The sequence below is a fragment of the Mustela putorius genome, unplaced genomic scaffold, assembly GCF_011764305.1.
Source record: "Mustela putorius furo isolate JIRA1106 unplaced genomic scaffold, ASM1176430v1.1 tig00537227_pilon_pilon_pilon, whole genome shotgun sequence".
In the NCBI taxonomy this organism is placed as follows: domain Eukaryota; kingdom Metazoa; phylum Chordata; class Mammalia; order Carnivora; family Mustelidae; genus Mustela; species Mustela putorius.
In genome coordinates this window covers 13,721,572-13,736,438 of record NW_025422368.1, presented here as the reverse complement: position 1 = coordinate 13,736,438, position 14,867 = coordinate 13,721,572, and the positions used below count along the sequence as shown (strand labels likewise).

The 14,867-nt window shown below is 34.9% G+C and overlaps 1 protein-coding gene across 4 annotated transcripts in view; it reads left to right on the top strand.

The window, feature by feature from the left end:
* Window positions 1-14,867, top strand: part of CNTN1 (contactin 1) — a 357,489-nt gene that overhangs the window by 254,593 nt on the left and 88,029 nt on the right. For all 4 annotated transcript variants that reach the window (XM_004765541.3, XM_004765542.3, XM_045072974.1 and 1 more), the window contains one exon: window positions 1,061-1,181. In XM_004765541.3, coding sequence (XP_004765598.1) covers window positions 1,061-1,181 — 121 coding nt within the window. The remainder of the gene's footprint in view (window positions 1-1,060; window positions 1,182-14,867) is intronic.

The following is a 14,867-nucleotide window of genomic DNA, read 5'->3' as shown; positions in this document are numbered from 1 at the left end:
CAGGTTGTGATCTTGAGGGTCACTGGATTGAGCTTTGCCTCAGGCTCCATGATCAGTGGGGAGTCTGCTGGAGATTCTCTCTCCCTCTCCTTTTCCCCTGCCACTCATTCTCAGGTTCTTCAATAAATAAATAAATAAATTTTCCAAGTTTTTCTCTAGATGAATAGTTTGGAGGTAATGAGCATGGACTTTGATGCTCCCACAAATGAGCTCAATGAGCTTAGTTCAATCATTTGGCTATTCTAAGTCTCACTTTTATCTTTAATAAAATGGACAGAATAGGACCTATCTTATAGGACTGTTGTCAGAAGAGAATGAGATTATACACACACACAAACACATACACACACTCACACACACACTTGCATAGCCCAGAGCCTGGTTCAGAGTAGGCATTCAATAAATATTAGTTATTTTTAGAAATTGCATTGAGATGGTACATTATCTCTCCCAAACAAGAGTCCCTCAAGCCTTCTTCAAAAATACATATATTGAACAAACACTGGGAATAGAGCAGGGAACAAAACAAAAATCCTTGCTTACATGGAGCTTACGTTTTGACCAAAACAGAAAATTGTCCATTTTGACAGTTTCTCACACTTCTGGTATCATTGTTTAATTAACTGTAGTATGTCTTGAAATTAATCAATTAGATTGGCTTTGCAAAACCAAATCCTTCCTAGCCATATACCATTTATTTATCCTCATTGACATTTAGCATGAAGAGTTTTATACCTTGCCATTTATCTTTAAGAGCTATCGATGAGATAGTTTTATACCTTAGTATATCTCTGTATGACCCTCTGACAATAGAAATAATAGAATGTTAAAGATACTTGGGCTGAAACGGTTCTTAATTAAGTCACTCACTTTACTTTTTGCTTGAGATACTAAAGACAGACTTGAAGTAACCCAAGTCAGGACAGAATTAACATGTCTAAAGGAGATGCCTATTAATGGTGCTCATTTTGTTAGGGGAAAAATTTACCTCTTGTATCCTAAATACCATATAATTGATAAAGATTGTAGTGATGTGAATGACTGCTCTTTTTGCTAACAGCTGGATTCCAATGGGGAACTGCTTATCCGAAACGCCCAGCTGAAGCATGCTGGTAGATACACGTGTACTGCTCAGACAATTGTGGACAATTCTTCAGCTTCAGCTGACCTTGTTGTTCGAGGTAAGAGTTTCAACATTTTAAAATTATGAAACCAGAGGTATTTGATTTGCCTAACTATTGTATAATTTTCTGGTAACTCTGGTATGAATTCTTATATATTTAGTGTCTTGGTCCTTGAGAACAGCTCCTCCTCCCTGCCCAAGAATGATTTTATGCCAGACAAGTAGTAAACAACGCTGATTTTGTTTGTTTTACTAACTACATATCTTCTAGAAACTTATACCACATACCTCCTACTAAATGTTTGTGCTTTTAAACTTAGTATTTACCAGAAGTTCTCAGTGTCTGCTAATACTTTTCATGTGCTGAGGATAGTGTTGTTTCTTTTTGTACTTTTTATTTTTTTATTTTTTATTTTTTTGGCATGGAACAAACATACTGATGCTATTTACTGTAACTTGAAGTGTTACATATTTATCGCTATCATTTTAGAATAAAAAAATGTATACATGTATCGTGTTTCTATTTGTTGCTGGATTTTAGGCTCAGGCTTTTTTTCTTACATATAATTGAGGTCAAGCTATAATACCCCCTTATTGGAAGTATAGTCCCCTTGATACTGACCTGTATTCTATAGCTATGTGGCCAGCTCCAAACATCATTCATTGGCTCTTCACTCACTGCCTACAGAGTAAAGAGCACTCCTTTTAGTTAAGTAGCGAAAAGCTCCATGTATCAACTTCATCCTGTCTAAATTTAATCTTTTACCATTCCATGTAACCAACTTCACTGCCCAGCCAGTCCACAAAGACATCCTGAGGTTTCCATCTCTGTTCCTTGAATCACAGCATTACTTCCAGGTCCTATCATCATTGTTTGTCGCCCAGATCTTTAGTCATCCTTCAAGGCTAGGCTCCAGTATTGCCAAATTCATGAGTGCTTTCCTGAGGTCCCAAATAGGTGTCCCTTTCTTCAAAACGTTATTAACAGTTAATACTTTCTTTAATGTGTTTTATAGCAATCTGTGATATGAGTTACCTTCCCTACTAGATTTTGAAATTCACATATGCATTTTTTATGAATCCCTAAATGAGCTGAAGAATTCTATTCTGTAGTTTCAGAGCTCTATCACTTCGTGTCCTGTTAAAATTTTTATTTTGTTCTTTTTTTCATGTAAAAATTTTTGTTTTTTCACATTTCATCTACTAGAAATATTTACTGGCTTTTATTTATTGCACAGTTTTTCAGCCAGTTTTTGCACAGTTAAATAATTAGTAAATGAGATGATATCTGTTGGTCATCTTCATACCCCTCTGGATCAATATAATTTCATCCAACCTCATATATCTCCTGCAGTTGCCTCTAGAGCAGTGGTAATATGGAGTCCTCAAGCGTCCATCTGAGGAAATGCTAAAAAGCCCTTTATTCTAGCTGAACATATTCTCCAGCAGGGCAATAAAAGGTCCAGCTGAAGTTTCTTTCTCCAAGTGAACTAGACATTCATTCCATATATCCCTTATGCTAAACTGATGAAAGTTAATTTAAGTTCTATATTTTCATTAAAAGTATTTTATGATCTGGGAATCTGTTATATTCAAGAGTCATCAGAGAAAGGGATTAGTTCACTGTTTTTGGCTAATTAGACTACTAGCTGTTAAGCCATTTTCTGAAATAGCCTATGCATATATTAAATTAAAATTGTTTGCATATTTTAAAATTTCACATTAATGTTACAATAGGAGTTATGTTTAGGATGCCTGGGTGGCTCAGTCAGTTAAGTGCCCAACCCTTGATTTCAGCTGGGGTCATGATCTTGGGGTTGTGAAATAGAATCCCTCTTGTTGGACTCTGCACTGGGTGTGGAGTCTGCTTAAGATTCTTTCTCTCCCTCCCCCCAAACCCCTGTCCTCTTCCTCTCTAAAAACAAAACAAAACAAAAACAGGCAATAGGGGTTATGTTACAATGCTTGTACAGCAGTGTTTTCATGTAATTACAATGTGGTAAATTCCCAGTATTCAGAGGGAAGAGGAAGTTAGACAAATACAGTCAAAGAACATCATTGGTATTACCCACACATACGTAGGTAATTACCAGTCATCATAATGCATATTTTTTTTTACAGAAGTAAAACCAATAAAAGAAACTATTGGAGGAATTGTATGGAAATATTAAGTGTCTTCTTTAAGCTTTTTACTTCCAGGAAAAATATTTTAAAAATATAAATATATAACAATATTTTAAAGCAATGTCACCTGGCAAGTGTACTCAGTAGAAATATAGTATAACATTTTAAGTCCTTACAGTATAGCAGGATATTAAAATATATATATATATATACAGGTAGATGAAAAGTGCCACTAAGCCCCATTAAAAGCCTACAACTTGTAAAACTATCTCATCGATAGCTCTTAAAGATAAATGGCAAGGTATAAAACTCTTCATGCTAAATGTCAATGTGGATAAATAAATGGTATATGGCTAGGAAGGATTTGGTTTTGCAAAGCCAATCTAATTGATTAATTTCAAGACATACTACAGTTAATTTAACAAAGATACTAAAAGTGTGAGAAACTGTCAAAATGGACAATTTTCTGTTTTGGTCAAAACGTAAGCTCTATGTAAGCAAGGATTTTTGTTTTGTTCCCTGAGAGTATTATATTAAGGATCTAATGAGAAAAAACAGTATTTGTCAAATCAGATTACCAGAATAAATATTAGATAAAGTAGGAGAGGAAAAAGTTTTCAAAAAGATAATGACTATAAATTTTGGAAAATTAGTGAAAATATGCCATCCAATTTTTAAAAATCACAATGAAACACAACAATTAATGAAAATAAATCTGTAGAACATTAAAAACCAATAGAAGTTTATCTAAATTTGTTGGAATCCTGAAGGGACTAGTTTGAAGGCTGGCTATTTAGAGAGCAAAGGGAAAACTATTTTTTTTGCAAAGGCACAGCAATACACTGACCACAGACTACTCATCATTAGCAATAAAGAATCACAAAGTTTAAAAAAAAAAAGTCTAAAAGTAACTGGGAGAGCCAGATTTCACAATGGCCCCCTCTCATCTTACTTTCTGGTATACTAACCCTTGAATAATCCCTTTTTTACACTGGGAGTTGCTGTATGTGCCAACAGAAGTAATACTGCTGAATACTGTTATAAGTCACATCACTTTTGCTCCCTTGGTTCTTGGAACTTTCAGTCTGGAGGAAGCTAGCTGTCATGTCATGAGGACATTTCAGCAGTTTTGTAGAGAAGCCTACATGAGGAGATAAAACAACCTTCTGATAACCAGCGTCAGTTTCCCAGTCATTCAAGTAAGCCACCTAGAGAGCAGATTTCATGTGACTGTAGCTTTGGCCAAAATCAAGAACTCTCCAGCTAAGCCATTCAAGAATTCTTACTCCACAAAAACTGTGAGATAATTTTTATTGTTTTAAGCCACTGGGTTTTGGTCTACTTTGTTATATAGCTGTAGATACTACTACAGCCATGGAACAATGTCTTCAGTATGCTAAAGGAAAAGCACCTGTCTATCCGAAAGTGTTTATCCAGGCAAATTATGATCCATAATGGGGAAAAATAAAGTTATATTTGGACAAATGGTAGCAGGGTTTGTCCCTCAAGAAACTGTTATGTATAAAGGAATGTCTAGTGGGTAAAATTCAGGAAGAGAGAAAATAATCCTAGAATTAAGTTCTGAGATGTCAGAAAGCATGGTGAACAAAGAAACTAGTAAACATGTGGGTAAACCTAAGCTAAACTGAGCCAAACCAGACTTCGGGATATGCTGTGGTCTGAATTTGAAGGCTGATGAGAATTATAATTTGCCTTCTGATCAAGTTGGCAGTTACTTTTACTTCAGACTTCTAGTAAAATAACAAGTTAGACATATGTCTCTGTATATGTTTGTATATGCACGTGTGTATATTTTATATGGTTAAAGGTAATGTGTGAAAATGATAATCATAAAATATAGAAGAGTGGTTACCTCTGGAGTTGGAGACAGAAGGATAAGAGTTTATAAACTTGGTACCATAAGCATAATGTATAAGATGAAAAAATGATAAACTGGACCTCATCAAAATTAAAAACTTTGCTTTGTGAATCTCTGCAAAGATGATGAAGAGACAGACTGCAGAATGGAAGGAAGTATTTGCAAACCTCACGTTCAACAAGAGATTTATGTATAGAATACATAAAGAATTCCCAAAACAATAAAACAATCCAATATGACAAATGATAGAAGACATGAGCAGAAATTTCAATGACAAAGATATACAAACGTGAAATAAACATATAAATGATGTTCAACATCACTAGGCCTTAGGGAAAAGTACCATTTAAAACCACAATGATATAGTATTATATACCTATCAGAATTACTAAAATTTAAAAAAAAGTAGTGATTTGGAGAAAGTGAGTCACTCACACACTACTGATGAAAATGTAAAATGAGACAGCTACTCTGGAAGTGAATGTGGCAGTTTTTAATCCTGTGCTTATCATACAACCCAGTAATATGATAAAAGCCTTGGGCATTTATCTCAGAGATGTAAGAATATCTGTTCACATAAAAATATGTATCCAAATGTTCATAGCAGTTATATTCATAATAACCAAAACCTGGAAAAAAACACATGCCCTTCAATAAGTGAATGGTTCAACTGTGGTACATCAGTACCATGGAATACAACTGAGCAATAAAGGATAAATGATCTGTTGATACAACTTAGACGTATTTCTAGGAAATTAGGCTGAGTGAAAAAATAAAAAAGCCAGTCTGAAAGGTTAGATACTGTATGATTCCATTTGCATAGCAGTCTTGAAATGACAAAATTATAGATAAGGGAAATAGATTAATAGTTGTTGTGGGTTAGAGAGGGCAGAGGAAGGGAAGAAAATGTGACCATGAAAGGATACCACAGGGCTCCTTATGATGAAATTATTCTCTGACTGTGATGGATGAAACTAAAAGTTGCACAGACTAAACAAACATTCAGACACAAACAAAGGCATGTAAAACTAGTGAAATCTGAAAAAGGTTGATGGATTATAGCAAGTAAATTTTCTGGTTGTACTGTTGTACTTCAGTGATACAATGTTATGGTGAGGGATGAGCCAGGGAGATACATGATCTTCCTGCATTATTTTTCACAGTTGCATGTGAATCTACAGTTATCTCAAAACAGAAAGTTTTTTAAAAAATCACTGAACATATAATACACTAAAAATATATTTTTTAAGTATTTACAGGCTCTTTTTTTCGAGAATAGTATAATTAAAGAAGAAGCGGAGTAAGGCACAGCCAGAGATAATGTTTGAGCAAGTGATGGCCACAAACTAGCTTCTAAGGCAGTGGGTTCAGTTAATATCCAGACCTGGAAAAAACCAAGTGGAGCTTGTAGCTTTGGGACCAGAGCTGAATTACTGAAGGCAGCAGAGGGCAGCGTGTGTGTCCTGCTTTTTTCCCCAGAACCCATCTTCACTCTTTTTTCCTATGCATTTCTATCTTTCCTTTAAATAAATACTAAATATATTTTTTCTAGTATGATTATGGAGGCCATCAAATTAATATGACATTCCAAAATAACAAAATGTTCAAGCCTGGTTTGGTTTGGCCAATCTTTGTTTTTAATAAGGCCCCAAGATGACTGCAATAAAGTGGTCTCTAACAGTTGTTTGGAATTATCATTATAGGGAATCCATGGAAAATAGTTTGCAAGTGATATTGTTTTAGTTATTAAATGTATTTTGGAGATAAATTACTTTAGAAATGTGTTTCATAAGATGGTAAGATCCTCTTTTCCTCCAATGTCCTACAAAACCAAATAGAAGTCAATCAGCAGACAATTAAAAAATTGATATTATATGTTTTGCCAGAAGCCACAGAAAGGAGCTCTGATATAAAGCCCATGAGTGTTATGGGAATGGGAAACAGCCCAGTTGGGGAGAAGTGCTAAGTCCATGAGTTTTTCCCTCCCCTTCATCATCATTTTAGCACAGGTGAACTTAAAGCTTGAGTCCCACAAAGTAAGATAATTAAGCTTCAAAACCTCTACAGTTTGTCATAGAACGACTCAATCTGACTATGTAGCAACAGTAAGAAAAAACAAAAACATAATACAATGAAACATTCCCCAACTAGAGCACTAATATAAAAATTAAGATAACCTTACAAGAGATTATAATGCCATTCTTGGTATTAGGATATTTAAAGTTGCTTACAGAAGGTTTTAGGGTAAGATTGTTTTTTTCTACCAAGAGAGCATTTATATAAACTCAATTAAAAATAATATTGTTTATTAGTAAAGGAGGTAACTTCAGAATTAACCTTTTAAAATAGATGTGTGTATAATATGGCCAAAAAGATTTAGAACTCAAACAACGGTAAATTGCCTCGTATCTAAAAAAAACTTTATAATTTAAAACTATTCTAATTCCAAAAAAAGAACCAGTTATTAAACTTCAAATGTTTTTAGGCTTCTTTTTTTCTTAATAAAAGATGTTATTTATTCATTTGACAGAAAGATCACAAGTAGGCAGAGAGAGAGGAAGGGAAGCAGGCTCCCTGCTGAGCAGAGGGCCCCATGAAGGGCTCCATCCCAGGACCCTGAGATCATGACCTGAGCCGAAAGCAGAGGCTTAACCCACTGAGCCACCCAGGCGCCCTGTTTTTAGGCTTCTTAAAAACAATCCGAACTAAGAGAATTGATATAAGTGTCCTTTTTGTTACTGTTATAATAAACGTTTTATGTCTTAGGTCCCATAAAAACATATTTAATGTTGCTTCATCAAGCAAGCTTTGGCATACATGAAGAGCCTTGTACGAATGTTCTTTAACAAAAGACATTTCTGGAGAACTTAAGCTCTTCATCTAGAAGAGTGTCCTTTAGAGGGAAAGGTTTTCCAGGATTTATTCGGCAGCACTTGTGGGAATATTTCTGCAGCTTGCCAAACCTAAATTCTCTTTCATGAGTACCCTTTTGGACAACATTCAAAAATGGACCATAAAATTAGGTCACAAAAGCAAGAAATTAGGCTTTGACATCCATGTTTTACCACTTTCTGTGGTATTTCTGCTGCATTATAAATATTCTTGGCATTGCTACCAGCTGTTGGGAAGACCCTTCCTAACACACCCAGCTGAACAGAATGTTTGCCACGAAAATTGCCAAAATAGAAAATGCAATCAAAACTAGACATTTCAGATGCTTCCTCCCCCTTTTTTATATTATATGTCATATTAAACAAAATTTCTTTTTATAAATCTGAAATTTAAAAAAAAAAGAAAAAAGAGTTTCACTATCTGAAAATTGTTTTTGGTCTGATTTTCAAACCCTAACAAATGCTACATGAAACTTGGAAACATTTTGGAAAGAGAGTAGCTGAAATTAGAACAGGTAACACAAAAGCTGTACAAATCATTGTATCACAAATCAAGTTTGAACTGTTTCTATCAGAAGGTTATATTCATATTGTTTTATGTAGATTTTTATTTAGATGAGTAGTGTGTGTGTTTGTGTGTGTGTGAGAGAGAGAGAGAGAGAGAGAGAGAGAGAAGCTTTGCACTTTATTTCTAAAGCCAAAATACAGTTGCAGAATGGAAATGGATGTCAGTTAGATGCCATCTTTCTTTGATGTAATCCACTGAAGTTTTTCTTACTTGGCCTAATGACATGGCTACCAGACTCTATTTCTTAAAGAGATCATTTTGGTTGATGACTAACCCAGTTTTAAAGCCTGTGTTGAGTAACTTAACACAGTCAAAGAAATAATCTGATGCAAACTGTCAATATACTTTTTAGTCTGAAAATATTGCTATATTTTAAATCATCAATGGTTGGCTAGTGGTCTTTTCTACAGGAAATGTATTTATTACTCCCACCAGAGCATACGTCTCTCTGCTGTCCAGACAAAATTGGTTCTGATGCATCCATTCAGAAATCATTGTTCCAGGTTAATTATACTCTATCTTTTTAAAATGTGGAATTGATTAGCATTTTAAGATAAAAAGGTTTCATTGGTCCTATTATTGTCAAGTCATGCATTAATTGCGTCTTGTGTCCTCCTAACTTCTTCACAATAGCTATACGAAATCTCTGCATTTATGTTCAAGTTTGAATATACAATTTTAAATATAGAATTAACCCCAAGAAGTTATCTAGATAATTCCTACTCTTCGTTTTGTAAAGTTGGAGTCAGAGTGACTTGCTCTGTATTACCCATGTACTTAGTGATAATCATCTTGGAAACTCTGTCCAGTTTTCTCACTGTATTAGGCTTCTCCCAGAAAATATGAATAAATAAAGTTGATAGTTAATTTCTAAAACTTCTATAGCTAACACTTTAATACACTTAAACTTTCTGTAGTTAATTTCATATATAGTACCAGAAAGATTATTAAGTCCATTCTAGAATTGCTGGAACTAAGTAGTAAAACTTACTGCTTGCAGCTTCTGCTCGTCTCTCTTTCCCTTTCCACTGTCTAGCACATGCTAATAGTAGTTACAGGTTTATTTATTTATTTATTTTTAAATTTTTATTTTATTTTTCTGTGTTCCAAGAGTCATTGTTTATGCACCAGACCCAGTACTCTATGCAATTATGTGTCCTCCTTAATACCCCACACCAGGATCACCCATCCCCCCACCTCTGTCCCCTCCAAACCCTCAGTTTCTTTCTCAGAGTCCACAGTCTCTCATGATTCATCTCCCCCTCAAATTTACCCCAATTCTTGGTGTTTTCAAAGTGCTGGAACAAACAATCCTAAAATTTGTATGGAACCAGGAAAGTAGTTACAGTTTTAAAACATTGTGGAAAAAGATAAAGCCATAAACAGTTACTAAAAAGAGATTAAATTACTAATTCCTGGATAATTTAGAGTTTGACTTGTATGGCTAACTCAGAGAACTTGAGTATTAGTGAAAGCAAAAGGAAAGAAAGTCTGTCATCGTGTTAAAATTTGTGGAACTTCTAATGTTAAATTGCAATTTAGAGTTCCATGGTATCTGGCATAGATATTCCCATTGTGTTTAAAAAGTCCAAAATTCAAATTGTTATTAAATACACAACTGTGGATTTATATTCAAAATTATTAAGACATGATATGTCAGAATGAATTCAAGAAAACTTTGAAATTAATCAATTTAGTCATAAAATTAGGAAGAACAGACAAAAAAAACTTCCTCTAGTATACGTACCAAGTTAGACAGGCATACCAATACACACACACCTTACCACCCCTCCCCAAATTTCATGGACTTATGTGAAGAGATCCAGAAAAGAGATACATTTATATAGGCAGAAAGATGTGTCCAGATCATCATAGTCAAACCAAAAAGAATAGTTGAGGTAGTTTTTCAAGTATTTGGGTCAGAAAAACACACATTTACCTCAGATACTTGGATAATTGCCTCTACTTTCCGCTAGCATGGTCCAAGAAAGTTTGCCACAGAGACAGACTAAAGATTCCATCTCATCAGCCCTCGCAGGACTGAGACAGGAAAATGGCCCTTGCTGCCCACACTGGCTGGAACAATGACTGACTGGGCGCCATCCTGGGGCATCCCAACCCCACTTGGCACTAACCCACAGGGATACAGCTATTAATAGTGAATCCTACCCAGAAAGTGAGCCTTTTCCTTTCCATTGAGATCAACACATTAAAAAAGCTGCTGGGGACAGTTCTCTGTAACTGTTACAGGCATGCTAATGCTGAAATAATCGGCTGGAATGTGTATCTGTTTTTAACAAATACAGAATTTAAAAAGTAGCTTGATTATTTCAAAGTTAGAACTCATTAGTACTTCTATTTTTTAAAGCTTTAGTAAAAATAACAACTTTTCCAATTACTAGTGAAGTTATAAAGTACACCAATGATTTGAAATTGTATTTCTCAATGTAAGTTCAATGTAAATGGATGTAAACTCAAGGTAATTTTCAAATAGATCAGCAAAGTATGTAATTCATTCAGAATAAGTCGCCTATCTTAAGCTTTGAGATGGGTCCTGAAAATGATCTAGTTTAACAGTTTGTTTTATAAATTCAAAACTTACGACTGTGAGGATAACAAACTGGTAGATGATAAACACGATAAATCATACATTAATGTAAATTTAGATTATTTTTTCTCTTTCCTCACTGGAGTACAGGGAGAGAAGTTTCCTTGGAATATTTCTTCTCCTCTTCTTCAATTAATTGCTCCTGCCTCTCCTTATCTCATAATCAAACTGGTCGGCTTTGGGTAAACTGGAACTTTACCTTTTCTATGCATTCTGTCTGTATCCATGGCTCCCTTAAAAAATAAGCAGCCAATTTGCTGCTCCTCACTGATTCCTGGAGAGAACGGAGGAGTCTTTTCAGAACTTAATAGCCATGGTAGGCTTTTAGACACTCCACTGCAGTGCTATACTATAGGTTTTCTACATCTGGTATATTTACCAGTAATGCCAGATTCATCTAACAGTGATGCCTGTTATATCTGATTACAATAGCAGTACAGGTAGTGCTATCTAAAAGTCTCTATGAGCATAAGTAAATGGCAATTAGTTCATATTTTAAAAGTAATTTCAATTTATATTGGCAAAATATTACACGTTTACAAGTCCAATCTTTCTGCTATGAAAAGATGTGCATTATGAATATAAAATTAAAAAATAAAGATACATAATTATATAATTCAATGTATAATAGAGGACATAATAAAATATTACAGATATATATAATAAAATGCATATTATATAACGTATATTGTATATTTTATACCATATAAAGATAGATAATATTTATTAAAGGCTTATTACTTACCAAGTACCATTTTAAGAGATGGATATAATTATTACCCCCAGTTTACACATAAGAAAATTAAGTCCAAGTGAGGCCTAGTTATTAGCCCAAGGTCATACAGCTACTAAGTAGAGGAACAAGACTTGATCCATGCAGTCTGATTCCAGATGTAACATCCAAGCTCATTGTTAGAGCACAAGATAACCAAACACTAATTTCGATATATTTAATGAGATAAAGTAATCAATGTGGAAAAATTAAAAAGTAGACCTCTTTCTTCATTGGAAAAAAATATTCTGTAGAAAGTCACAAATGCACATTTTGCTCTTATATTTTTGCCCAGCTGGCCTAATAACAGGGGAAATTATAGTAATTTAAAATGTGTGTATTTTAGCTACTCAACATTGCATAATTTTAATAGCAAAAAAATATAATACATGGTTTTAAAGCTTAATTTTAAAATGTGCTCTTTAGCTTTAAAATTATTTCATTCAAAATGTTTAAATGTTTTACATTATAATGTATGTGCCTATAAGACTTTCATATAATTTTTATCGTGTCATCTTAACAAAATTGCTGTGAGGCAATTACCAGTGTAAGAACTGGTAATCCCACTTCATAAGTAAATTTAACAGGGCAAGAGAAATCGTCTTTAGCTCTCATCTTATAAAGCCGAATGCGGCCAGATACTAGTGCTCCAAATATATTATGTTACTTATTTTTCTTACTACTTAATGTTTGATTCCCAAAATATAAAAACCAGATTATACAATTTTTATTTTACATCTGTTTCACTGATGGCATTCAGTTTGTTTTATCAAATTAATTGAATTTCCCACCCAAATTACTGTGATACATTGATGATAATTCTAAGTTAGAAAGTAGAGTAAAATTTTTAAGTATTTGAAACTAGACTTTGAAATCTTCCCATTGGGGTTCATTTTATCAAACAAAAGAAGACAAAACCACCTTAGCTTCATTGCTGAAAACATGACCAAGGAAAGACTTAATGGTGTAAAATCCCATTTAAGCAGAACAATATTCTTACATATAATTTTCGTGGAATCTGCCATTTCAAGATTCTGGAACATCCAGTTCTTTCTTGACGGTGCTTTTGCAGACTGGCTTCCTGTCACCAACATCTGTCTGCCACCAGCCAACCTTACCAGGCCTGTCCTTGAGAGTTTGATTGGGTCCCGCGTTTTATTTCACACTTAAACAAATGAGAATAAAAGAAACTAAAAAAAAAAAAAAAAAAAAAAAGGCTTTGCTCTCTAACCCAATGATCAGTTTAAGAAGTTGTAGGGAGGAGACTTTAGTGCTTTTGAATTCATGTCACAGAGCTCCTCTACACTACCATCATCCCTGGGATTCATTAAGACATACTCAAAGAGAAAGGAAGGAAGAAATGTGAAGAGTGTTCTCTGACTCTCTAGATTCTCCCCATATCCTATAAACCCAGCAGTACTATAGCTCGCACCCTCCCCACTTCCTCTTGAGGGTGACTAAGGGATCCCTGTTCTTGAGTGACAGAAACCCCCTGTCCTATCTAAAGGTGACTTAGGACATATCATTACAGGAGCACAGCAGTGACTTCTGTCTTACCTCTGCTACAGCATCTTTCCATTATCACGTTTGACTGCACAATACACTCACAAGTCAATGTACATTCTGGTGTAAATCCCAAGGCGTTTTTCCCCCTAAAAAGAGAAACACTATTTTAATTTCTCATTACCCAGTACTCATAGTTAGTAATGGTTACTCTGTGGACACAAGAGAAGGTGAGGAAGTTGGCTGTGGTTTATGTGTGTTTCCCAGGGTAGCGGGGGAGTGCCAAGTCCTTTGTTGGAAAGTGCAAGTGGGCAAGAATTAACATATTGCAGGGACAATCTCGAATCCACTTCATTTTAGAACAGGAGTCATGGACAGATTTATCAGTAGCAAGCAACTGGTGATACGCCAAGATGTTCATCGAGGGTCTGTCATACTGAAGACCACACGTCTGAGCTTCGGCTCCTGACGGTCTGACTGGCTGTAAACAAACAGAGCTTGAGAAGCTCCACACATTTCTGAGAACTTCTCCAGGAGCAAGGGACTATTAATGACAGGAGTATGTCAGATCTGTCTGATGTTGGTTTTAAACAACTTGGAAGACCACGGTCTGATATGTTCTTGTGTAAGCTGATGGATAAGGTGCCTACATCAAGGAAATGAGACTCCATGGTGCAGCAGTTTAGGGAGACTCACTGTGTAACTGTGAGTTGTACCCTCTTCCCAGACTTAAAACATCAGGTTTCAGATAAGCAAACTCTGGTAATATAGCAGAAACTACTGAAACTACTTAAAGGTGGAAGGGGTAGGCATGGATGGAATGATTCCAAAATTATTAATTTCACTTCTCATTGAAAACTTAGAAATCTCATGTGTTTAAAGTGACAGGCGAGTTTGGTGACCTAATGACAAAACTCACAATAAGTAGTCAGCAGAAGCAGGTTTCCATAGATATTGTTTTTTATATTTAAATAGCTATCACCAGGGATACAATAGTGTTTATAAAGTGGTTTAACTCTAATAATCAAATTATCCTTAGTTACGGTTAGGGGAAAGAGGCAGATGATCATCTTATGATTTCTCTAATAATGTAGTTATTATATCATCCATGATTTTCTCTAATAATATAGTTAATATACACAGTCATTAAAAGGTCTATATGGTGCAATAGAAAAGGTATGACTTTTGGCATTAAGCAAACATACCTTGGAAAGCCACTTCAGGGACACCTAGGTGGCTCAGTTGGTTAAGTGTCTGCTTTCAGTTCTTAGGATCCCAGGGTCCTGAGATCGAGTTTCAAATCAAACTTCCTGCTCAGCAGAGAGCTTACTTCTCCCTCTCCTTCTGCCCCTTGCTTGTGTTCCTTCTCTCACTGTCTCTCTCTGTCAAATAAATAAAC